At 45.2% G+C, this 22,684-nt stretch overlaps 1 protein-coding gene across 10 annotated transcripts in view; it reads left to right on the forward strand.

Moving 5' to 3' along the window:
- Nucleotides 1-20,781, forward strand: part of BCAR3 (BCAR3 adaptor protein, NSP family member) — a 256,592-nt gene extending 235,811 nt beyond the window's left edge. For 8 of the 10 annotated variants that reach the window (XM_055585078.1, XM_055585079.1, XM_055585080.1 and 5 more), the window contains 7 exons: nt 95-198; nt 1,575-2,227; nt 7,161-7,276; nt 11,433-11,604; nt 14,181-14,292; nt 17,271-17,483; nt 20,381-20,781. In XM_055585078.1, coding sequence (XP_055441053.1) covers nt 95-198; nt 1,575-2,227; nt 7,161-7,276; nt 11,433-11,604; nt 14,181-14,292; nt 17,271-17,483; nt 20,381-20,559 — 1,549 coding nt within the window. In that variant the 3' untranslated portion in view covers nt 20,560-20,781. The other 2 variants (XM_055585075.1, XM_055585085.1) reach the window with 2 other exon arrangements.
- Nucleotides 20,782-22,684: the final 1,903 nt, after the last annotated feature.

The following is a 22,684-nucleotide window of genomic DNA, read 5'->3' on the forward strand; positions in this document are numbered from 1 at the left end:
AGCAGTCTTTTTCTTTTTTTAAACTTTCCATGATGTTGCCTAAAGGTTTTATGATTTAATGACATGTTTCTGCCCTATTTGTCTTTTGCTTCAGAAATAAAGAGAAGAGTGGGAGCCAGCCAGCCTGCCTGGATCACATGCAGGACAGAAGAGCCTTGTCCCTCAAAGCCCACCAGTCAGAAAGTTACCTGCCAATTGGTAAGTCTTTGGGAATTTTGGGGGGAGGAGGGTGACGGTGTTCCCCTGATTTTCTGCAGGCTGTCTCCCCTGCTCCTTCTGGTCACCTAATTTGGGAAGGACATAAGACTCCACGTCTGGAGGCTGAGGGGTTCATAGAACTGTATCCAGACGCGAATCACTGAGCTGGATGCTGTGTGTGTGTGTGTGTGTGTGTGTGTGTGTTACTCAGTTGTGTCCGACTCTTTGCAACCCCATGTACTCTGTGTGTGTGTGTGTTAGTCACTCAGTCGTGTCCAATTCTTTGTGAGCCCATGGACCAGATTCCTCTGTCCATGGAATTCTCCAGGCAAGAATACCGGAGTGGGTTGCCATTTCCTTCTCCAGGGTATCTTCCCATCCCAGGGATCAAACCCAGGTCTCCAGCATTGCAGGCAGATTCTTTACCATCTGAGCCACAGGAGAGCCTGGATGCTTAATGTGTGCTAGCTTTTAAGTCTCATAAGAAGCCTTAAAGGTGAGCATGGTTATCCTCTTTTCGGTGAGGAGACTGAGGCATGGATATAATTGACCTGTCTAGATGCATCTATCTAGTAAGTGGTGAAGCCAGCATTTGAACCTAGGTTTCCTGACTCTGAGCCCAACTGCAAACTGGTGGTCATCATGACAAACGTGCCTTCCCCTTGGTCTCCTCCCTGGGGAGAGGGTGAATGGGTCAGTCCTGGGGTTCCTGGTAGAAACCCCGCCTCCTCTCCATTCTGCTGTCACAGCTGGAAGAGTGAGATGCTGTGGGATGCGGGGGAACCAGGTAAGCAATTGTGCTAATAGGCAATGGGATTGTTTTTCATTATTTTTGTAACAGACCTTCCTTGGGGAACCACAGGGTGATTTTTCCTGTCACCCCTTCATAAACTGTTTGAAAGTGGGTTTTCTCAGCATCTTTTTCTCCCTTCCCCATGTGTCTCTGTCTCTTCCTTAAAGCTGGCAGGATCCACTCTGGCTTTGAGAGTGACTCAGACCCCTCCCCCCTTTATACTATGTGACTAAAGACATGTTTCTTAGGGTAAGGTTAGATTACTCACCACCCTCCAAGCTCGATGTATTTCCCTGTTTTGACTGTATAACCTTCTGTGACCATAAAATGGCATTGCTGCCCAGCTGTGGGTAGTCACCAGGATTTAGAATTCCCCAAGAAGTGGCGTGGGGCCACCTATGCCCTTGACATGCTCTTGACTGCTCTAGACCAGACCTGCAGTGGTCATACTGACTGGTCTTTTGTGGGTAAAAATCAAAGCCCTAGGGTATGAATTGAGGGCCAGAAGCTGTCACTCTAATTTTGTCTGTTTTGTGTTTGCCTCACAGCTGAGCTTTTTCTGACCCTCTGTTATCCTCCACAGGTGGTAAGCTGCCTCCTCAGTCCCCAAGTGTGGGCACAAGCCCCTGCCCAAACTCACCAGTGTTCAGGACGGGCAGCGAGCCCACTCTGAGTCCAGCTGTGGTGCGGAGGGTCTCCTCAGACGCTAGGCCAGGGGAGGCGTTGAGGGGCTCAGACAGCCAGCTATGCCCCAAGCCGCCCCCCAAGCCCTGCAAGGCACCCCTGCTCAAAGCTCCCCCGTCTCCATCTATCTGGCTCAACTCTGAAGCCAACTACTGCGAACTGAACCCAGCCTTGGCGGCCAGCTATGATGGGGCATCTAGGCTGCCCTTCTGTGCCCAGGACAGCTACGTGGAGTTGCTGACAGCCAAGCAGAATGGGGGGCTGGGCACCCGGAACTCTGACACCAGCTACTTGATCCTTGATGATGATGATAGGACGAGGCCTTGGAAGCCGCCGCCAGCCCCAGGGGACACAGGACGGGAGGACCAGGACACATTTGTGATGCCCCTCCTAGAGACCACCTCTTCGTTCAAGCCCAATGACTTTGAGTCGAAGCTGCTTCCTCCTGAGAACAAGCCCCTGGAAACTTCAATGCTGAAACGTGCAAAAGAACTGTTCACCAACAGTGACCCCAAGGTCATTGCCCAGCACTTGCTCAGCGTGGACTGCAAGGTAGGTGCCGGAGGGATTTCCAGATGCTTGAAAGGGGGTTCTGTCTGGGCCTCATTCTGCTTTACCTTGTGGCTTGTTTGCTCATAGGACAATGGAGATGATGACCTGGGTGTGGGATTTATTGAAGGGGTGGGAACCCAGGCTGTGACAACCCTTGCCCAGGCAGGAAGCTTGTGAAATTCACCTGGGACAGAAGGATACAGGGCCACCCAGGGCCCTACTCTCCTCCCCCAACCCCTGCCGTGCCCTTCTCCCAGCTCGTGTGAATTTTCAATTCTCCCCCTGCCTCAACTCCATCAGAACTGATGAAGTCAAGTCCAAAGAAGAGTAGATTGTAGATGAAAATGGAGTTTCTGGAGTAGCAGAGACTTCGTGGTTTTTATTTCATTATATGCCACATATGTACATTATATATTTATTTTTATTGTTATGAAAATGGTCTTTAGGGTAAAATTTTTAAAGTTACTTGCTCAGTTGAGAAAAAATATAAAACAATTATAAAAGATATCATTTTAGAAAAATTACACAATACAGATTAGGAGAAAAAAAATGAAAACCACACAAAATCCAGTTTCTTGGTGATCACCGTTGTTAACATTTGTTCCGCCAATAGATGTGTAAATAATTGCACGCATATCTATTTGTTTACCACAGAAATGCCACAGGCCTACGCATACCACTTCAAACCTTTTTTGTCTTTCATGGAACAACATAGCATGACTATCTTTCCATGTGACTACATAAACCTCTGTTTACATCATCATTTTAAAAAAATTATCATCATTTTTGATGCATTTCTTTTAGATATGGGTGGCTTTTGTTCATAGCTGGCCCCAAGACAACCTCATCCTTCAGAGAGTAATTTCTCGAAAGCAAGCGTTTAAGGCTGGGGTGTGCTCAGCCCACCCCTCAATATAAGGAGACAGATCCCTTCATTTGAGCAACAGATGAGGCCTTAGATTTAAAGCCCTTTTTCATTTGTAGCTCAGTGAAGTCAATTAGCTTCAAAGGTCAGGGCTTATTGAGGAACTGGTTTTCCTAAATAAATTTCCTGGGTCATGAATCATGGCAGGAAATCTAATCTCCAAGCATTCCCCAGGGAGTTCCTCGGTTGATGGAGGCTCACAGGGCGCATGGGACCTCCCAAAGCTGTCTTGAGGAATATTAAGCAGGCGCTGGCTGTTTCGGGGCAAACAGCCGAGGGGCTGCCAGGAATGGGGCTGTGTTGGAGGAACAAGGACTGTCTGTGTGGTTCACTGGGTGTCCTTGGGCAGGGCCCCAAGTGGTCAGATAATTTTCCTTGTTAAGACCTTACCTCATTCAGAGGGAGCTAAACCTGTTTGGACAGGAAGAGGATTTAGTCTCCTGTTCTAGTTGGTATGAATAGGCCCTGGGTCTGAGACAGCAGAACCACACCAGCAGGCCAGGAGCCTGGTGTGAACCTGTCTGAGTTCTCGGTGGAGGAAGCTCCTTGTGGGAACATGGCTCTGGGTTTATAGAACAGCCTAATTTCTGGGAGGAAATGAATGCTTCCCCGCTGTGTTCTCAGGCAGGACTTGGTTAGTATCACTGTCTAGGAGGAGGTGAGAGGCCCGACTGCTCTTCACAGGAGTCTGGAACCTTCCCACTGCCTTGGCAGTCTGTTCTCAGCTGAAGGAATGTGTAGCCTCCTCTTTGTTCTGTTTCTCTGTCTGCATTCTGTCCTCCTGGTGGGGGTCCCACTCCCCCCGTATGCCTTTAGGCACCCCTGGAAGAGGCGCTGGATGGAGCCCCCAGGCAGCGAGGCAGAGACCTGAGCGGGAGCCCCCTGACGATGAGCCCACCCCCAGCCCCCAGGGCGGGGCTGTTTCGTCTTCCTCCGCCCTCATTTCCTTATCCTCTTCCTGAACTACTGACTGCTGGGCTTTGCCAACACAGCAGGAGCAGCAAGCGTCTCTAAGAAGTAAAACAAAGGCTGTTGTCACCTAACTGCAACCAGACCAGCCCACCCGGAAGCCTAGAGCTGGCCTGGGCAGCATCCAGGGCCCAAATGCTGGTTCCCACCTGTGCCCACAGCCCAGCCTGTGGGGCCTGTGGGTGGTCCTGAATGCCTGGAGGCAGCAGGGTAAGCCCCTTCGCAGGCTGGGGCTGGGTGGGCGTCCACTGAGCTGCTCCCACCCTGTGAATGGGTAACGCCCTGCTTTACCCACTTGTCTCTGCAGAAGCTAGAAGGAGACAGGCCCAGTGGCCAAGGGCCTGGCCTCTGGGGGTGAGCTGCCTGAGTCTAACCCCCCCACCCGCCCCCCGCCCGCCGCCTCTCAGAGTTTCTAAAGGGAGAAGAACGCCACAACCCAGGTGCTTATGAAGACTAAAGCCCTCATACAGTGCCTGTCCCATTGAGCCTTGATTGAACACCAACTGTGGGCCAGGTCAGGTCAGGCCAGGTCATAGTGGGAGAGGCAGGAGCGACAGTGACGTAGAATTTGGACCAAGGTCCAGGTGGGAAATGCTCTGCAGGGCCTCCAAGGTAGGGTCTCAAACATAGCGGAGGGAGGGGTCAGGGTGGGGATTTCTGAGACAAGCTTTGAAGGCTGAATAGGAGCTGGTGATGCAGAACACAAAAGCATCTTCCAGGTGGCGGGCAGCGCACACTTGCAGAGACTGAGAGGCCAGGAACCATGGGAGAGAAGGGTATTGGTTCATGAAGGATTCACTCTGGACGGGTAGTGAGGGAAATGGGGTCTGTAGGGGGAGGGCCTGGCAAATCTGTCCGTCTTTTTTTTTAAATCTCTACTTCTGGGCTCCTTCCAGGTTGCTTCCTTCAGGGCACTCTGCAGTTCAGTGAGGGAGACAGGCCCGTAAGTGCAGAGTGCCCATCAGAGTCCTCTACAGAGGGCAACCGAGACGGCGACCTCATTTCTCGGTAGATGGTTCCTGGCAGCTGGGAAGAAGGCCAGCCAGGCCCCTGTCAGGGCTCCCCTGGGTCACCGCAGCCATTCCCCAGGCAGTCGGATGAAGAGCAGACAAAACTTGGAGACCCTGCAGAGCCAGGATGGCTAAGATCAGGAGAGCAGAAGGCAGCCAGGTCTCATGAGGACGGGTGTCATTCTGCCCCGCCGAGTCCAGCTCACAGTGAATCCTCTAGAAGTGCTCGTCCTTCCTCTCCCTCTCTGAGCATCATGGCCCCAGGCTTTCCCAGGAGACCTAATCCAGGCTGCACTGTGACCTCAGGACCCCTTGCCCCAGAGCTCAGCCTTGGGGCAACCAGCTGTTGGCATTTCCTGGTAATACGTCAGGAAAGTGACCAGGGGAGTGCATGTTTACACTGAAGGAAAACAGGCAAGAGGGGAATACAGCTTCCAGAATAAAAGTGAATCAGTGACAAGCCTCTGACTATTACACAGAGTGTGTGTGGACTGAATGTATTAGGTTTGGAGCCTCTGACAGGGCAGATGTCTAAACAAGCAAAGAGTGTGTGACTGCAGGTGACCAGGGTGTCCATCTGGGCTGCCTTGCCATGGTCAAGGCGTAAATCTCTTTCCAGAGATCGGGCCAGAATTCTTCCCCCTTCCATGTGGCCAGTGATTCATAACTTGGCTTTGTAAATAGCTCGGGTTTTAGGGTCATTTGATCCTTGGCAAAGTCCTTGAGGAAGGTAAACTCAGCAGTTGTTTTAGAGAAGGGGAAACTGAGGCTGAGAGCAGATGAATCCTGCATCTTCTTCTGGAGTCTGCACTGGACAGCTCATCCCCAGGACTGATGGTGGTGCCTTTGCTCAACTACAGAAGTTAAAGGTCAAGGTTAATATCAGCTAAACTGCCAGAAGTTTTTGGTGGACTGTTATGAAGACACCTGGACTGTTCATATGCTCAGGATAATTATCGTGGAGGACAACTCCACAGGAACAAGGAAAGGAATTGTCCTGTGCCTCCACATGTCCAGGGATGGTTTGACCCATTATATCTGCTAGTTGGACCTCCCCGGGTGTTTTAGCAGTCAAGAATCTGCCTGCAATGCAGAAGCCACAGGAGATGTGGGTTCAATGGGAAAATCCCCTGGAGGAGGGCATGGCAACCCACTCCAGGATTCTTTCCTGGAGAATCCCATGGACAGCCTGGCAGGCTCCAGTCCATAGGGTTGCAGTCGGACACAACTGAAGCGACTTAGCACACACACACACACCTGCTCATTGCGCTGTTAGTATCAACGTATCAGTGCTCTGTGAGTGTCAGCAGCCCCGGTCTAGAGATGCCCTGACTCAGCCGTAGCATTTGGAGGTAATGTAATAACTATAAGTGGTTAACTAATACCTGATTCCAATAAGCTGTGCTCACACACTGGAACTGAGATGGGGAGTGCTGACTGGGACAGACAAACCAGATTTTCTTTAAGGAAGACCTCTCGGGGGAGAAGTGGGTGTGTTTGAGACCTCAGGTTTCACATAGCCGTACATGTTTCTAATAGTTTCCAGATGTACAGTGCGTTTACTGAGCCCAGGAGAGGCGTAATTACGGGTAATAGGAGCCAGCCCTGCCGTTAAGCGAGAACATGAACGGCAGAGCCTGCAGCAGAGTGGCTCTTGGACGCAGCTCCACTTTTCCACTGCCGGGGATCAGCCTGCTCCGTGTGCACACAGCCCTGCTGTTGGCGGCAAACCTAGCAGCAGGATCCAGCCATGTTAGACACAAGCTCGAAGAACCACACCGTTCTCTGGCCGGGCAGAAACACCAAATCTGCAGACCAATCTAGGTACTTTCCTGCCAGGTTTTACATTCCAGTATATGTATCAAAAGCCTCCAAATAGTGTATTAAGACTGTATTTTCAGATGCTGCTGTTCAAAAAGAAGTGCCACAAGTCAAGTGCATCCACAGTGTCCCAGTTTAGTGTATTTCTTTCCATGTTCGCAGCAAGCCACTTCCTGGTCCAGTTCATTTCAACCTGTGTTCTTGACAGGTTGCAAGGATACTTGAAGTCTCGGAAGAGATGAGGAAGAACATGGGCGTAAACTCAGGGCTGGAGCTCATCACCTTGCCTTATGGTCACCAACTGCGCCTGGACATCATTGAAAGGTGAGTAGTGCTGCTCTGTACTTATGGTCCTTTCAACTCCACAGGCTGTCAGAGCTACAGGTTTCAGAGCTGGGAGAGGCCAGGTACCCTCTGGCCCAGGGCCACCTCACTCGAGGAAGTGTGGCCCCTGAAGGCCTTTCCCAGAAGCCATGACCAGAAAATTCCTGGAGAAGCTCAGGTGGCAAAGAGGAAGTCAGGGAACAGATAGCACGTTTGCAACTCTGCTCCATGGGCAGATGGAGAAGCCGGCAGAGGCTCAGCCCTAGAGCACAGGTCACCCCCCCTGCTGGCCTGGGCTGGGAGCAGTGCTGCAGGCAGGTGGAGCGGGGGTGCCGTGCCACTTCCCTCCAGCCGGAGCTGCAGCCCCTCTGTCTGCTTTAGGAATTAAGTGGGGGTTTGTGGGGGAAGTTGGGAAGAACAGGGTCTGAACGGTGTTTTCTTCGAAGTGTGGACAAATGGGGGATCAGAGGGCAAGAGATAAGGTGCTCAGGCCCCCGACCTCTGAAGCATCACTGCCCTCTTCTCATGGAAAGCCAGGGCCCTGGCTGGCCATTAAACCCCACTCACGTCAGATATTTAGAAATTAGAAAGGTAGAAGTAGCGAGGCACGTTTTTAAGAAGCACTAGACTAGAATCTCATATTACCATAGAAGTTGGCCTTTTTGATACACATGAAAAGATAGTTGTTTTGCGCAAGACTATTTTGTTATCTGAAGTTTTCTGTCTTTCCAACCAGCTTCCTGGTTGCCACAGCACTCGTGTGGTCTTTAGTGGGCAGCCAGGGCCCTGGCTTCTCCTGAGAAGAGGAGAGTGAGGCTTCAGAAGCCGGAGCCCTAGCACCATCGTCCCCTGCCCATGGTCTTCTGTGATGCTCTGGGTCACAGCGCTGTCCAGTACAACACGGATGGCAGAAATCTCCTGACGGCACCCACTAGCCACTGGTGACCACTGAGCACCTGAAATGTGGCAACTGAAGGATGAACTTTATTTTTACTCTTCAGCATTTTAAGTATAAATATAGCCACATGTGGTTTGTGGACAGTGCAGTCCTAGACTACCACTAGCCCCTAGAAAGTAAACACTATATTTCAAATGGCCTGGGAGAGTTGGTAACAGCTGCTTTCAAGGTTACCCGACTATGAAGCAAATAAAATGGCTCCAGTGCCTCTGTTGCTGTGGTTTCACAGCCACAGGTGCCTCCCGTAGGAAACACCCAGCGCTGAATGGAAGACTTCTGGGAGGCAGGAGGGCAGGACGCGGGCCTGCTGCTGTTGTTTAGGCATGCCTGTCAGCTTATTGTTCAGTGTCTTTGGGCAATGGTAGGTCTGACTTCTGAACTCCCCTACTTTCCCTGCTCACTCTTCTAGATGCCAGCCCTGCTCTCCAAGGCATCCTCTCCCTCCCCATGCCCCAGGGCCTGGCTTCTCATTTCCACTCACATGCCCTCCCTCCTGGTCTGGGCCCATGGTCATTATTTCAGCAGAGACCAGCTGTGCTGCCATGCATCCCTGTTTCTCCTGTGATACTTTTCAGACTGAAAGCTCCCCAGCTGCAGGCCTTGTTTATTTATTTATGGCGGCACTGGGTCTTCGTTGCCGTGCGGGCTTTCTCTAGTTGTGGCGAGCAGAGGCTGTTCTTCATTGCAGTGTGCAGGCTTCTCAGTGCAGTGGCTTCTCTTGTTGCAGAGCACGGGCTCTAGAGCACAGGCTCAATAGCTGTGGCCCGTGGGCTTTGTAGCTCTGGAACGTGTGGGATCCTCCCAGACCAGGGATCAAACTCATGTTCCCTGCATTGGCAGGTGGATTCTTTACCACTGAGCCACCAGGGAAGCCCTGCAGGCCTTATTTTATCAGTTTCATGAGCTGTGTTGGGCATGCTTTATGGGTGCCCAGGCTGAGGTCAGCAGGCTTGTGGCTTCTCTCTGGGCTATTTTCTGACTTCCACTCTTGTCTACATCCATTTCCTCTTCCTCCTGATTGCCGCCTGCCTGGGGTCTGGCTTCTTGCTTTGTTCCCCATCCAGAGCTGACCTGTAGGATCTACCTGCTAGGGCCTGGGGAGTGGTTCTCTCCATTACAATGTGTCTACTAAATTAAGGTTACAGCAGTCCTGCAGGATCAGGTGACAGCCTTGTGTTTGAGACTCTAATGTAAACCACCCTTCATGTTAAACTTCAGTTCAGTCACCACCCATTCCAAGGCTAGTGGGTGGGATGTCCTTCTGAAATGTTTTGTGCCTCCTACCCACCTCAGGAGCTTCTGCTACACAATTGCCTTGCTGAGCTGTTTTTCCCAAGGCGGTGTGTGCAGGAGGTTTGAGGCAAATGTTGTTCGAATGAATGGATATAATTACCCAATTAACTGTTGATATAAAGCCAGTTCTTAAAATAGAGAACCTGTCTTTTATTAAGGGCCTTAAAACATAGGAAAAAACATTGACTAAAGAATCAATTGAAGGCAACATAGGAAGTTAGTTTACTATTAAACAGCTAAAATGTTCATCTCAACCTTAACACTTTGCAAATGGGTAACAAAACTCTTCAGTAAGCTTAACATAATAAAAATATACTTTAAGTCTATTTTAAAGATCCATTGATTAAGAAAGACAGGAAATTAGCAAAAGAAGATAAAGGGAAGAGATATAGGCAAAAGGGACCAACACACAGAGGGAGAAATGCACACACAGGTACCGGTGTAGTAACAACTGCTATTTTAGGTACTGCTGAGCCAGGCACTTTAATTATCTTTACGCACACACACAGTCTTTCTCACAACAGCCCTTGTTCCCATTTTAGACATGAGGAACTAGGGGAGTGGAGCAGTCAGGTAACAGCCTAAGGTCACACTTTGAGCAACCACCTTGCACACCCACATGTGCAAATGCTCAGAGACAGCAGAGCCTGTTACTGATTTAAAAATCATTGGAGAAACTGGTAGTGCTAGCCACTAGATGAATCACTCCTCTCTTTGCTCTAGAAGAGTGAGGAGGAGGCCAGCACAGGAAGCGTGGAATATCATCCTTAGCTGTGAACTTCTAGGACAAGGTGGCCCCAGAGTTTCAGAGGCAAGTCATATCGAAGCGACCATAGCTGTGAATTAGTGCTTCACCTTCAGCACTCGTACCAGTGCCTGGAGAGAAATTTACCCAAGGCCACTCTGGTGGCTCAGCTGGTAAAGAATCCACCTGCAATGCAGAAGACCTGGGTTTGATCCCTGGGTTGGGAAGATCCCCTGGAGAAGAGAACAGCTACCCACTCGAGTATTCTGGCCTGGAGAATTCCATGGACTGTATAGTCCATAGGCTCGCAAAGAGTCAGACACGACTAAGCAACTTTCACTTTCACTCTGGCCCAAGGTAGGGAATGCGCATTCCTGGGCCACAGAGGGAGGGAGAGACAGGTTTACAGACTGCTGCCACCAGGAAGGAGACCTCTCTGTGACCCCATTCATATCCATCCCATTGTCTGTACAGAAAAGACCACTCTGCTTCCTGTTCTGGGTCTGCGCAGTTGACCCGTGGCATTCAGGATGAGAAAAGGGAGGATTGTTGGTAGATACAAGATTTCTTTCTATGAGGGTCTGACCTTACAGAGAAATCCTGCCAGCTCACTATTGAGTCTTTGTCCACACTCCCACTCACTTTCTGGCCCCTTGACCCAAGCCACTTTATTCTTAGCTCATCCCTTGTTCTCACATCCATGTTGTCTTCCTGGATCAAGCATATTATCTCATCTTTCTGTCCCTTCCATTCCCCAGTCCAGGGGACTTAGGGGCTTTCCAAAGGATTCCTCAGTGTGTTGGGGACCTGGCATCTCTGTGGACCTGTCATGGTGAGAGGGACAAGGAGCCATGTGCACTTCTGAGCAGCTTCAGCACAGGAAGGCCCCTTCATGCCCCTTGCTCCAGGGCTGAACATGCCATGTCCTGGGGTATCTGTCCTTTTTGATTCCCCACAGGACGCCCACTGAGGCCCTTCTGCAGTCACTCTGATGGGGGTGGTCTGTCTTTGCAATCAGCAACCAAACTGTGTGAGCTGCCAGTGTGTCTCAGGAAGACAGCGGCAAATGGTGCAAAGCCAGTCCTTTCCTTGGCCAGTTTGGTTTCATTTCCTCCTGGTCCTATTAGCCCTGGCCTGATCGCTCATCTCCTTCCTTTCAGACACAACACGATGGCCATCGGCATCGCAGTGGACATTCTGGGCTGCACGGGCAGTCTGGAGGACAGAGCAGCCACCCTCAATAAGATCATCCAGGTGGCAGTGGAGCTGAAAGACTCCATGGGGGACCTCTATTCTTTCTCAGCCATCATGAAGGCCTTGGAAATGCCACAGGTAAATTTCAACTTGCTTTGTGCAGCCCTGTGGGCCTGTGTGTACTTAATGCTCTGCAAAATGGTCTTTAAGTCCATGCCCGGCAAACCACAGGTGACTTTGGTCAATGCAAAAGGTAAATCGTGTCTTAGTGAAAGCTGCTTTGATTAGGGGGCAAACAAGAGCAGCGTTGCACGTTTCTGGCTCTGTTTTTAAAGACAGCAGATAATCGCTGACTGCCTACACTTTCTCTGTGATGTACAATAAGAGTCATCCTCAAGAACAACAGATGTTCCTGAAGAACCGGTTAGGATGATTAAGTCTGGCTCAAGTGTGTTGTGTAAGAAAGACTGCTTCCATCTGGGTCACTGGGCAGGCGGGCTGTTTGGGGTTATGACTGGGAAACAAAGACATTTGGGGAGCTGATCTCTGAGGATCCCTAGAGTGGTTTATCTCAAAGTATGTTCCTCAGGTCACCTAAAACAGACTCTCCTGTTAAAAGACTCAGCTTCCTGACTCATTTGCCATACAACCCCCTAAAGCAGAGTTTCTGAAATCAGGCACTTTGAATTTATCTGCTTTGACAGTCTGTTTTTAGAATGAGGTTTGAAACTGAAAATTTGTTTTTGAAGCCAAGTGGACCTCATAGAGGTAGATGCTCAGTGACTTTGAGTATGAGATCACAGTCCCACAAACCCAGTCTGCAACCAGTAATACCAAAGCCACCACTCATTTAGCTTGGCTATTTTGCAACCAGCCACAGATTCTCTGAAATCCTGCATGTTAAGAACATAATTTCCTTATATGAAACCAAGGTCACCTTTCAAACAAGAAGCTGAAATGCTTCATGCTTTCACCAGGAAATTTTGAGAAGGGTCAATTCCAATTATAATATTCTAAGAACTTTCAAATTTCTTTAGATGCATTGAAATTATTTGGGTCAATATTTGAAATAAGCAAGTTCAGCTGTATTTTCATGATATACTGACTTCTACTATACTAACAGGAGTTATCATTTTTCATTTGGGTGTTTCTAATTTACATTATGTTTATTTCCTCTTATCCAAAACTGCCTATAATTCTGAGGACTAATAGGTTAGCTATTCGTATAGCTTCCCAGCCCAGAGCTTCCTCTGAGAGTAGTGAAGGGGAATTTGTGACATTAACATGGTTGCTTTCCATGACATCAAACTCAGCAATTAGGGACTTATCCCAAAGCACATAAACATGCCTTTATAGGTGGTCCCCCCATCCCACGGCAGCATCATACTCTTCCTATCTGCAACACTTCAGCAATGAGGGCGCAGAGTCCTCCAGAGTACTCAGGGCTCTGTTTGGGGTGGGGAGTGGCAGACCCAGGAAAAACCAGAGACGAGAGTCATGTCATTTCTGTGTATCATCTAAACCTGACCCCGGACTACAGCCATTTGTGCTGCCTTCTGTTCTCAGTTTCTGGTATCAAGAGAGCGCATCCAGGAGATGGGCCGAGACAAGGGCTCCTTTCAGAAAGGTGGATGCTTCAGGGCAGGGAAGAAGAAGGGGGCATGAGAAGAAATGGTGGCATCATGGGTGGCCAGAGGAAGATAAGCCACATCCTCCCCTTCCCAGCAGACCTGCTGGTGGTGATCCTTTCTCACCCTCCTCTTGGAATACACAGGGAGTTCTTAGAGGCCAAGGAAATGAATCTCTGCCATTTAGCTGTGAAACTTGACTAAGTTCCCTAATCTCTTGTCTTCTGATCTGTAAAATGAAGTCAAAATACTGCCTCATAAAGCACTGTGAGGATTAAATGAAATTCCTCAAATACCTGACAGAATTGGCCCTCATTCCCTAAATATTAGTTCCCTTTTCCCCCTTCCTTGTTTCATGTAGAAGACATCAGACACAGGCTTGCTGGTTTTAGGGTGTGAATGGGGGACTATTAGGATAGTCAGAGTCAGTGGCATATGTTGGTCTGGACTAAACGATTCCAAAGAAATGAGCAGTGGCATCACATGGCCTAGGCAATTTTCCATATGTCTCAGACTTTACTACTTAAAAGTAACATTAACATGCTTAAAATCACAATTCTACATCCTTACATCAGTATAAACTCTGGAGGACAGTTGGCAATGCCTATCAAGATTTTATTTCTTGACCCAGTAGTTCTACTTCTGGAAATTTATCCTCCAGATATTCTCTTGTGCACATCTGCAAAATCTTTGAGATAATTCTATAACAGAAAAATATGTTTAAAGCTCTTACGTATAGGAAATGAGCTAAACTATGGTTTATGCATAAATGGACCACTTGAGGCTTAATAAAACAAGACTGTTGTATGCTGTTCTGTATGTACTTATGTAAAATAACTTCCAAACAAGGAACACGAAAATATGTGTATAGTATGATATGCATTTATTTTAAAAAGTGTGTGTGTCTCTAATGGGTCATGAGAGCAACATGGAGCAGGGAGTGGGTAGGGATTAGCTTTTCTCTATACTCTTTCAACTGCTTTGAGTTTTTATCATGTCCATCTATCATCCATTTCAAAACTTAAGCACCAAGGTAATTTTTAAAAGAGCCTTTTTCCAAAGCTATAACACTTTTCTTTCTTCCAGATCACACGGTTAGAAAAAACGTGGACTGCCCTGCGGCACCAGTACACACAAACCGCCATCCTCTATGAGAAACAGCTGAAGCCTTTCAGCAAAGTCCTGCATGAAGGCAGAGGTGAGCACTGGGTCAGGGCAGGCGGCCTGGGGGCTGCTTGGCAGTGTCATTATCTGTTCTGGTTTGAGCAAAGCTTTTAGCAGGGCGTGTTATAAAGGCTCCAGGTTATCTGCAGGATTGTCAATGAGTCAGTCAGGATTGTCAATCAAGCCTGTATCAGATGACAGAGTTGCTTGTAGGTATTCAGTTGCTAAAACAAGACATAGGGTACCAGTCACCTCATTTTGAGCTTAACTTTGTAAACAGAGGTACAATTTACACATTAGCTTCAGGTGTACAACATAATGGTTCAATATTTGATTGTTGCAAAATGATCACAGTAAGACCAGTTAATATCTATCACCATACATAGGTGCAAAAATTTTTTGTTCTTCTGATAAGAACCTTCAAGATGCACTTTGCTAGCTACTTTCAAATATGCCGTGCAGTATTCACTATAGTCACCACGCCGTATAGCCTACCTCCAGGGGTTACTTTATAACTGGAAATCTGTACCTTCTGAGCCCTTCAACCATTTCACTTCTCCCCTTGTCTCAGGCAACCGCCAATTTGTCCTCTGTATCCATGAGCTCAAGGGGTGTTTCTGTTTTTCTTAGACCCTACATGTAAGTGAGTTCACATGCTATTTATCTTTTTCTGTCTGACATATTTCACTTAGCATAATACCCTCAAGTTTGTGTTGTCACAAATGGCAGGATTTCTTTTTAATGGCTGAATAATATTCCATTGTGTGTATACACACATATGCATCTTTTAAGTTATAGTTGATTTATGATGTGTAAATCTAGTGTACAGCAAAATAATTCGGTTATATATTTAATATTTTTCATCACATATTATTGCAAGATATTGATTATAGTTCCCTATGCTATACAAAAGGACCTTGTTGTGTAAATAAGTTCATTTGTATCATTTTTTAGATTCCACACATAAGTGATATCATGAGATATCTACCTGTCTGACTCACTTCACTCAGCATGATAATTAATCTCTAGGTCCATCCATGTGTTGCTGGAAATGGCACTGTCATTTTTTCTGGCTGAGTTGTATTCCATTGTGTACATATATATACCACATCTTTCTTTATCCACTCATCTGTTGAGTGACATTTAGGTTGCTTCCATATCTTGGCTATTGTAAATAGTGCTGCTATGAACACTGAGGTACAGGCATCTTTTCAAATTAAGGGTTTTCTCCAGATACATGCCCATGAGTGGGATTGTTGGATCATATAGCAACTCTGTTTTCAGTTTTTTAAGAATCTCCATGCTGTTCTCCATAGTAGCTGCACTAATTTACATTCTCTCCAACAGTATAGGAGGGTTCCCTTTTCTCAACACTGTCTCCAGCATTTATTATTTGTGACTTTTTGATGGCCATTCTGACCACTGTGAAGTGATACCTCATTGTAGTTTTGATTTGCATTTCTCTGATAATTAGCAGTGTTGAGCATCTGTTGTCTATTGAGCATCATGTATCTGTTCGCCATCTGCCTATTTTTTCAGGGGGCTATTTGTTTTTTGCTAGCTGTATGAACTGTTTGTATATTTTCAAAATTAAGCCCTTGTTGGTCACATTGTTTGCAAATATTTTCTCCCATCTGTTGGCTGTCGTTTCATTTTGTTTATGGTTTCCTTTGCAAAAACATGTTTAATGAGATCCCCTTTATTTTTACTACCTTGGGAGACTGATTTAAGGTAACATTGCTATGATTTATGCCAGAGAATGTTTTGCCTATATTCTTGTGTCAGAGCTTTATGGGATTGTGTCTTACATGAGTTTATTTTTGTGTATGGTGTGAACAGAAGTGGTGAATTGGCATCCTTTTATTCCGGTTCTCAGATGGAAAGTTTTTAGCTTTATGGGCTTGTTATATGTGGCCTCATTATGTTGTTGTACATTCCCTCTATATCCACTTTGTTGGGAGTTTTTTTTTTTTTTAACCATAAATGGATGTCAGATCTTGTCAAATGATTTTTCTGCATCTATTAAGATCAAATTATTTTTCTTTCATCTTATTAACACAGTATGTCATATTGATTTGTGAATATTGAGCCATCCTTGTTTCCCTGGAATAAATCCCACTTAATCAATCCATATGATCCTTTTAATGTATTGTTGAATTCAATTTGCAAATACTGGCCTATAATTTTCTTTTCTTGTGGCATTATAAAGATTACAGTCCTATAGGATCCATGGGCATAAGCCCCTTTGGCCCTCAGAGCTAGGCAATGTGTAGTGTTCTAGAGGTAGCTGGACAAAGGTATAAGCTCTTTTCTAGGATATATCAGTGAGCTGGAGCAAGGCAGAGACAGCACACAAAGACTGCATCATCTATCAGCTTCCATTTGCTGAGGGCCTCCTAAGCCCTAGCTGTATGCTAAAGCAGAAGCCTGTCTTTCAGGCTAAAACTTTAATATTGGCAAATGAGCCAATTTGCATAATATCTAGGCACCTCTCAATTGGCTGCCTCTGTACCGAGCCCTGGATCAGGTGAGTTCAAGCTTGTAAGCCCTTTAAGACCTGTTTCTCAGACAATTATAGCCTTGGGGTCTTACAGACAGGTACAGTGTTGAGTTTCAAAGTTAGATGTTTTGGGGGTTTGTATCTCAGGTGCTGGTCTTAAAAGTTGCAGTGCTACACGTGGTGTTCAAGCCCTTTGCTCCTCAGGTTGAAGCTCCAGGTTTTGAGTTCCCTCCTGATTGTGGGTCACTGCCCCAGGAGAGGGTTTATAGTGTGATAGTCTCCCAGCCCCTCTTACCTACTTTGATGTGGGTCTTCTCTTATTTGCACAATGCAGTCTTTAGGATTTTTCCCAGAGGAAGCTGTTCCATACTTAGCCATAGATTCACTGTGTCCACAGAAGGCGGTAAGCCCAGGACTCTCCTACATTGCCATCTTCAACTGGAACTCGCTGCATTTAACTTGGGGAAAAAAAACATGATATGGAGAACTTTACCCCTGCCCCTGTTTTTCAGAGTCCACATGTGTTCCCCCAAACAATGTATCGGTCCCACTGCTGATGCCTCTTGTGACCTTAATGGAACGTGAGGCTGTCACTTTTGAAGGAACTGACATGTGGGAAAAAAACGATGAAAGCTGTGAGATTATGCTGAACCATCTGGCAACGGCCCGACTCATGGCGGAAGCTGCAGACAGCTACCGGATGAATGCTGAGAGGATCCTGGCCGGTAAGAGCTGGTTTTGGTTAAGCTGCTCTCTGCACAGTAATTGGAATGAAAAGAGCATCAGTGCTCTCAATTAGAAAAAGACCAAATAGGAAAGATTAAGACCTGGGAATTCCATTTCTTGTATTACTTATTCTTAATTCCTGACTTAAGGATCCTTCTTCTCTCTTCTTTTGTGTCAGTGGTATAAAGAAAACAGAGAAAGGATCAAGAAAGAATTTGTCAGTTTGTTTACCATTAGTACCACTAATAATAATAATTAGAAAACGTGATGGGCCCACATGAGGCGTTAGGGTTCTATTGGACTTATCTATATTCTTGTTTCTTCCCAGACACACTGGGACATGAGCTCCTCTGCTCTTGGCATCAGAGGGTCCACCGTAAGCCAAGCCTCTGAGATTGAGAGAGCTTGGAGAATAGCAACACAAGTACACTGATCCAAACCCAGGTTTGGATCAGTGTACCGTGTGTCTTCAGGAGTGGCCAGCTAGGCTAAACAAAGAGGGGCACAGAGGTGGGAAGGCCTTCCATGTAGGACTGTGGCTGAGGAAGAGCCAGTGAAGGGTTTTAAATATGAGAAGATGTTATCACATGGTTAGATTTGTTTTCAGTCTGGCATCTTTGTGCAGGAAGGCTGGAGGGCTGAAGCTTGTAGGCAAAAAGACCACTTAGGAAGCGAGTACAAGAATAAGGGCCTTGTCTCTTCACCACTGTATAATTTTTAAAACTCTTCAAGGACCTACAGTTTGATCCAGAAGGTTAAGAAATATATGGGGCAGGAGAGGCCTAGTATTTGACCTAAAACAAAGTTGTTAATTCAGAAACAGAATTTGGGACTAAACAGCTTGCACTATGTCTGCTATAGGTATAAGCAATACATAACTGTTTCTTTTCCTCCGAAAGTTCAGCAGGGTTGGCAGTATAGGACTCAGATGCTAATTATAGGAGCTTCCCTGGTGGCTCAAACAATAAAAGCATATATAATTCAAGTCAGTAGATACTATTAGAATGCCTGCTTATACAAAACCAGTAAGTATATTACTTTAGATGTTCCCTAAGCCAATATATCAGGGTGGATTTTGAGAAAAGTATGTTTTAAGCTGTTTTACAGCAAATCACCTTAAAGGTATTTTCTCAGCTGTTCCTGCTACAGGTTTTCACAGCAAGTTCTTATGGCTGGAATTAACTGTGAACCCAGTAAGGGCAGAAATTTGCTCACCGACATATCCCAGTACCCTGCCCAGGATAGGGGCTCAAAGCAGATTAACTCAATGAATGGAAGTTGTCATCTGGCCTCTAGTTGGTTATCTGCCAAAGAAAGATATTTTGGCATCACATGAAGAATGAAATAGAAGGCTTCTGTTACCCTTTCCACCACCAAGAGACTATGATTTAGATGCTGGGGCTATATTTAATGACAGAGCCAACTACTCCAGCAGTAATCAAGGATGAGAAACATCTTCCTGTATGACTCGAGCTAGAGGTTTCCCCTGCTCTAACAGAGCTGACTGAGAGCATCCTTGGCCATAAGTAGAACAGATCTCTTACACAGAAAAGAGAGTTAAGAAATGGGCCCAAACATATGATTGTTAACTGTTTCTTGACAAAGGTGGCAAGGTAATTCACTGGATAAAGTAATCTTTCAACAAATGGTGCTAGAACTACTGAATGTCATGCAAAAAAAAACCTTCAATTTTACCTCATAGAATACACTCAGAATATAAGAGCTAAACTGTAAAGCTTCTATGAGGAAAACATAGAAAGTCCTTGTGTCCAGCAAAATTTCTTAAGCTATAAAAAGCATGAACCATAAAACACTGATAAATCAAAATTTTACATTTTGCTCTTTGAAAGACATTATTAAGGAAGCGAAAAGGCACACTACAGACTAGAAGAAAGTATTTGGCAAACATACATCTGATAAAGGACTTATTATCTAGAATATAAAGAATTCTTACAACTGAATGAGAAGAAAAGATTTGAATAGACACTATACCAGCGAGGATGTACAATGACAAATATCTATATGGAAAAATGTTCAAAGCATTAGTTATTACAGAAATATAAGATGAAACCACGGTGAGATGCCAGCACCTCACCTGAGATGACAATAGAGTTCACAACTGGACTCTTCGTTATGTTACTGATGAGAATATAAGACAGTATAGACATTTTGGAAAAGAGTTTGACAGTTTCTTTAAACATATATTTACCATATGAGCCAGTACTTCCACTTCCAAAGATATGAAAACACATGTCCATGCTAAGACTTAATCACAGATGTTCACATTATTCATAACAGCCAGAAACTGGACACAATCGAATGTCTTACCATTCAGTAAACAAAATGCAGTATATCCATATAACTGAATACTACTCAGCAATAAAAAGGAATTATTAACAGGCAACAATATGGAATAATATCAGATTTCTAGAAAAGGCAAAATAGCAATGGAAAGCAGATTAATGGTGTGGGGTAGGTTCAGGGATTGACTGAGAAGAAGTACTAGAGATTTTCTAGGGTTCTAAAGTGGTGTGATGTTTATACAACTCTATAAACTGTACGGCTAAAAAAAGGGTGAATCATGACAAGTAAATTATAAAGCTTTAAAAAAAATACTTGAACACTCCTGCACTACTACAACCCATGGTGCTTGTGCGCACAAATTTTATTCTGTCATAGTGACTTAGTTATTCTTTCTCTGAAGTTGCTCAGATCCTTGGGGGTGGGGGATGTTCTCCCCTTCCTTATATAGAAAGATCCTATATTTTTCCTTGAGGGCATTTTTTAAGTTCTGAGAGATGTTCATTTTGATCTTACTTTAAACAAGCAAGTTTTCAGTCTATTTTCAACACTGTTTCAAGCAGAACTGAAGTTTTTTTGGTTTTGTTTTTATTAGGTTTTCAACCAGATGAAGAAATGAGTGAAGTCTTCAAGACTGAATTCCAAATGAGATTGCTTTGGGGCAGCAAAGGTGCACAAGTCAATCAGACAGAGAGATACGAAAAGTTCAATCAGATTTTAACTGCCCTCTCACGTAAATTGGAACCTCCTCCTGTAAAGCAGATGGAGTTTTGATAACTCTCCAGAGAAGCTTAGGATATAATTTCAAGCTTATCTACTTTCTCCTCAGAGAAAGCTTATCATTTGATAAAAGTAATAATGTGCAAAACTGACAATATACAGCTTTTAGTATCCACAGGATATTAAACATGTAAATTGCACAGAGCACACTTATTTATGAATTGTTTAAAATTACTACTGATTTTAAAATAAATGATAATTTATTAAGGTAACTGTTGCTAATGTTGATCAACAAATTTAAGTGAAGACCCAGCTATATTGGCTGGTTGCTTTCTATTACTGAGGTATATGACCATTTCAGTTTTAATTCCATGTCAGATAAGTGTAAATAGAAGAGTTTAAAAGCATGAAACTGAAGATATCAGTTGTATGATATTCTCTAACTAAATATGAAAAATGTAAATAGTCATATGAAAATATATCTTTTTGTGAAACAACTGTATCCAGTCTCTTTAATACTAAACAAACAATTCATTGTAGTACAATAATTCTACCTCCTAACTTCTTGGGGCACCCTGTTCCCTTGCCACCACATCCTGATAGTAAACCAAAATCAAGAGAGTGGTACAGAAAATTTAAGGTATCTGGCTTAGGGGACAGGGTAAAATAAATAGTGATATAGGTGGAGCTGACCCCAGAATACCTAAAAGTTACAACAAAAGCCCTGGTGCTTGCTAGCAGCTGCACTTCAGTCAAGTTAACCCTCAAGTCCCACGTGCAGCACAGCGGCTGGTATGCAGTGAGCACCAGATGCTAGTGTGCTTCACGACAGTATTTCACGTATTTCACAATAAAGTAGCTTTTCCTCTGGCTGATAAGGATGAGTTTTCTAGGTTTTTTGACTTCCCAAAGGGGATACTTTCTACTTTAACAGTATCTGTCTCAATTTTTTTCTATTGTAGAATTTGAATACAAGTCTTTAAAGTATCAATAATAAACTTCTATCACTCTGCCACCAAGTGTCACTTACCGATCTGCTTTTTCTTCCTGTCTTCTAAATAATATGGGGATCACACAAAATAGTTTTATATCCCACTTTTCTCCAATAAGTTGTGAAAATTTCTCCAGGGTGGCCTTTGAAAAAAAGGATTGGTTCCAGAGGTTACACTATAATTTAACCATCACTCTATTATTGGTCATCTTAAATATGTCCGCCAGAACTAAGTACAAGGCTCTCATGTGGTCTATTTAATAAAATGGAAATATTAGTTTCAAATCCTGGACTCTGTATTCTCATTAATGCAGCCTAGAATCATGAAGCCCTTCTTCCAGTTTTTAAAAGCCATCTTTTTTTTTTTTTTTTCCCCTGAAAACACCAAAGCACACTTCTACTTCTGATGGTATGGGGGTTCAGATGCTCTTAGAAATCCCTCTAACTAAATTTTCATAAACATACCTTTTAATGCACTGTTAAGCTTCCCTTGTGGCTCAGCTGGTAAAGAATCCACCTGCAATGTGGGAGACCCAGGTTCAATCCCTGGGCTGGGAAGATCTCCTGGAGAAGGGAAAGGCTACCCACTCCATTATTCTGGCCAGAAGAATTCCATGGACTACAGACCATGGGGTCACAAAGACTTGGACACAACTGACCAATTTTCACTTTCACTTCACTTTCAAATTTGACAGAATGAAAAGGGAATCCCTAAGAAATAATCTACTCCTCACCTCACTCATCAAAAGGAACAGCAAATTTAAATAAACTCTGTAAAAGGAAGTTAAAAACCCTGGGTAGCCCTAAAGGCAAATACTGACATCAACTCAACGAATGGAAGACAGTATCTTAAGGGAGCTGAACATGAAATGCCTCCATTATGTAGGAATCCTTAAAGGATCCCTGTTGGCAAGCTGGAAAAGAAATAATTTGCCAGAAAAGAGAGGTTACCAGGGAACATTTACAATAAGAAAAATAATTGTAATGATAATGGTCTTTGGCGAGGATTTGCAACTACAAGTGAAAGTGTTAATTGCTCAGTTGTGTCCAACTCTATGCGATCCCATGGACTGTAGTCCACCAGACTCCTCTGTCCATGGGATTCTCCAAGCAAGAATACTGGAGTGGGCTGCCATGCCCTCCACCAGGGGATCTTCCAACCCAGGAATCAAACCTGAGTCTCTGCAG

The sequence above is a fragment of the Bubalus kerabau genome, chromosome 6 (genome assembly GCF_029407905.1).
Source record: "Bubalus kerabau isolate K-KA32 ecotype Philippines breed swamp buffalo chromosome 6, PCC_UOA_SB_1v2, whole genome shotgun sequence".
Taxonomy (NCBI): domain Eukaryota; kingdom Metazoa; phylum Chordata; class Mammalia; order Artiodactyla; family Bovidae; genus Bubalus; species Bubalus kerabau.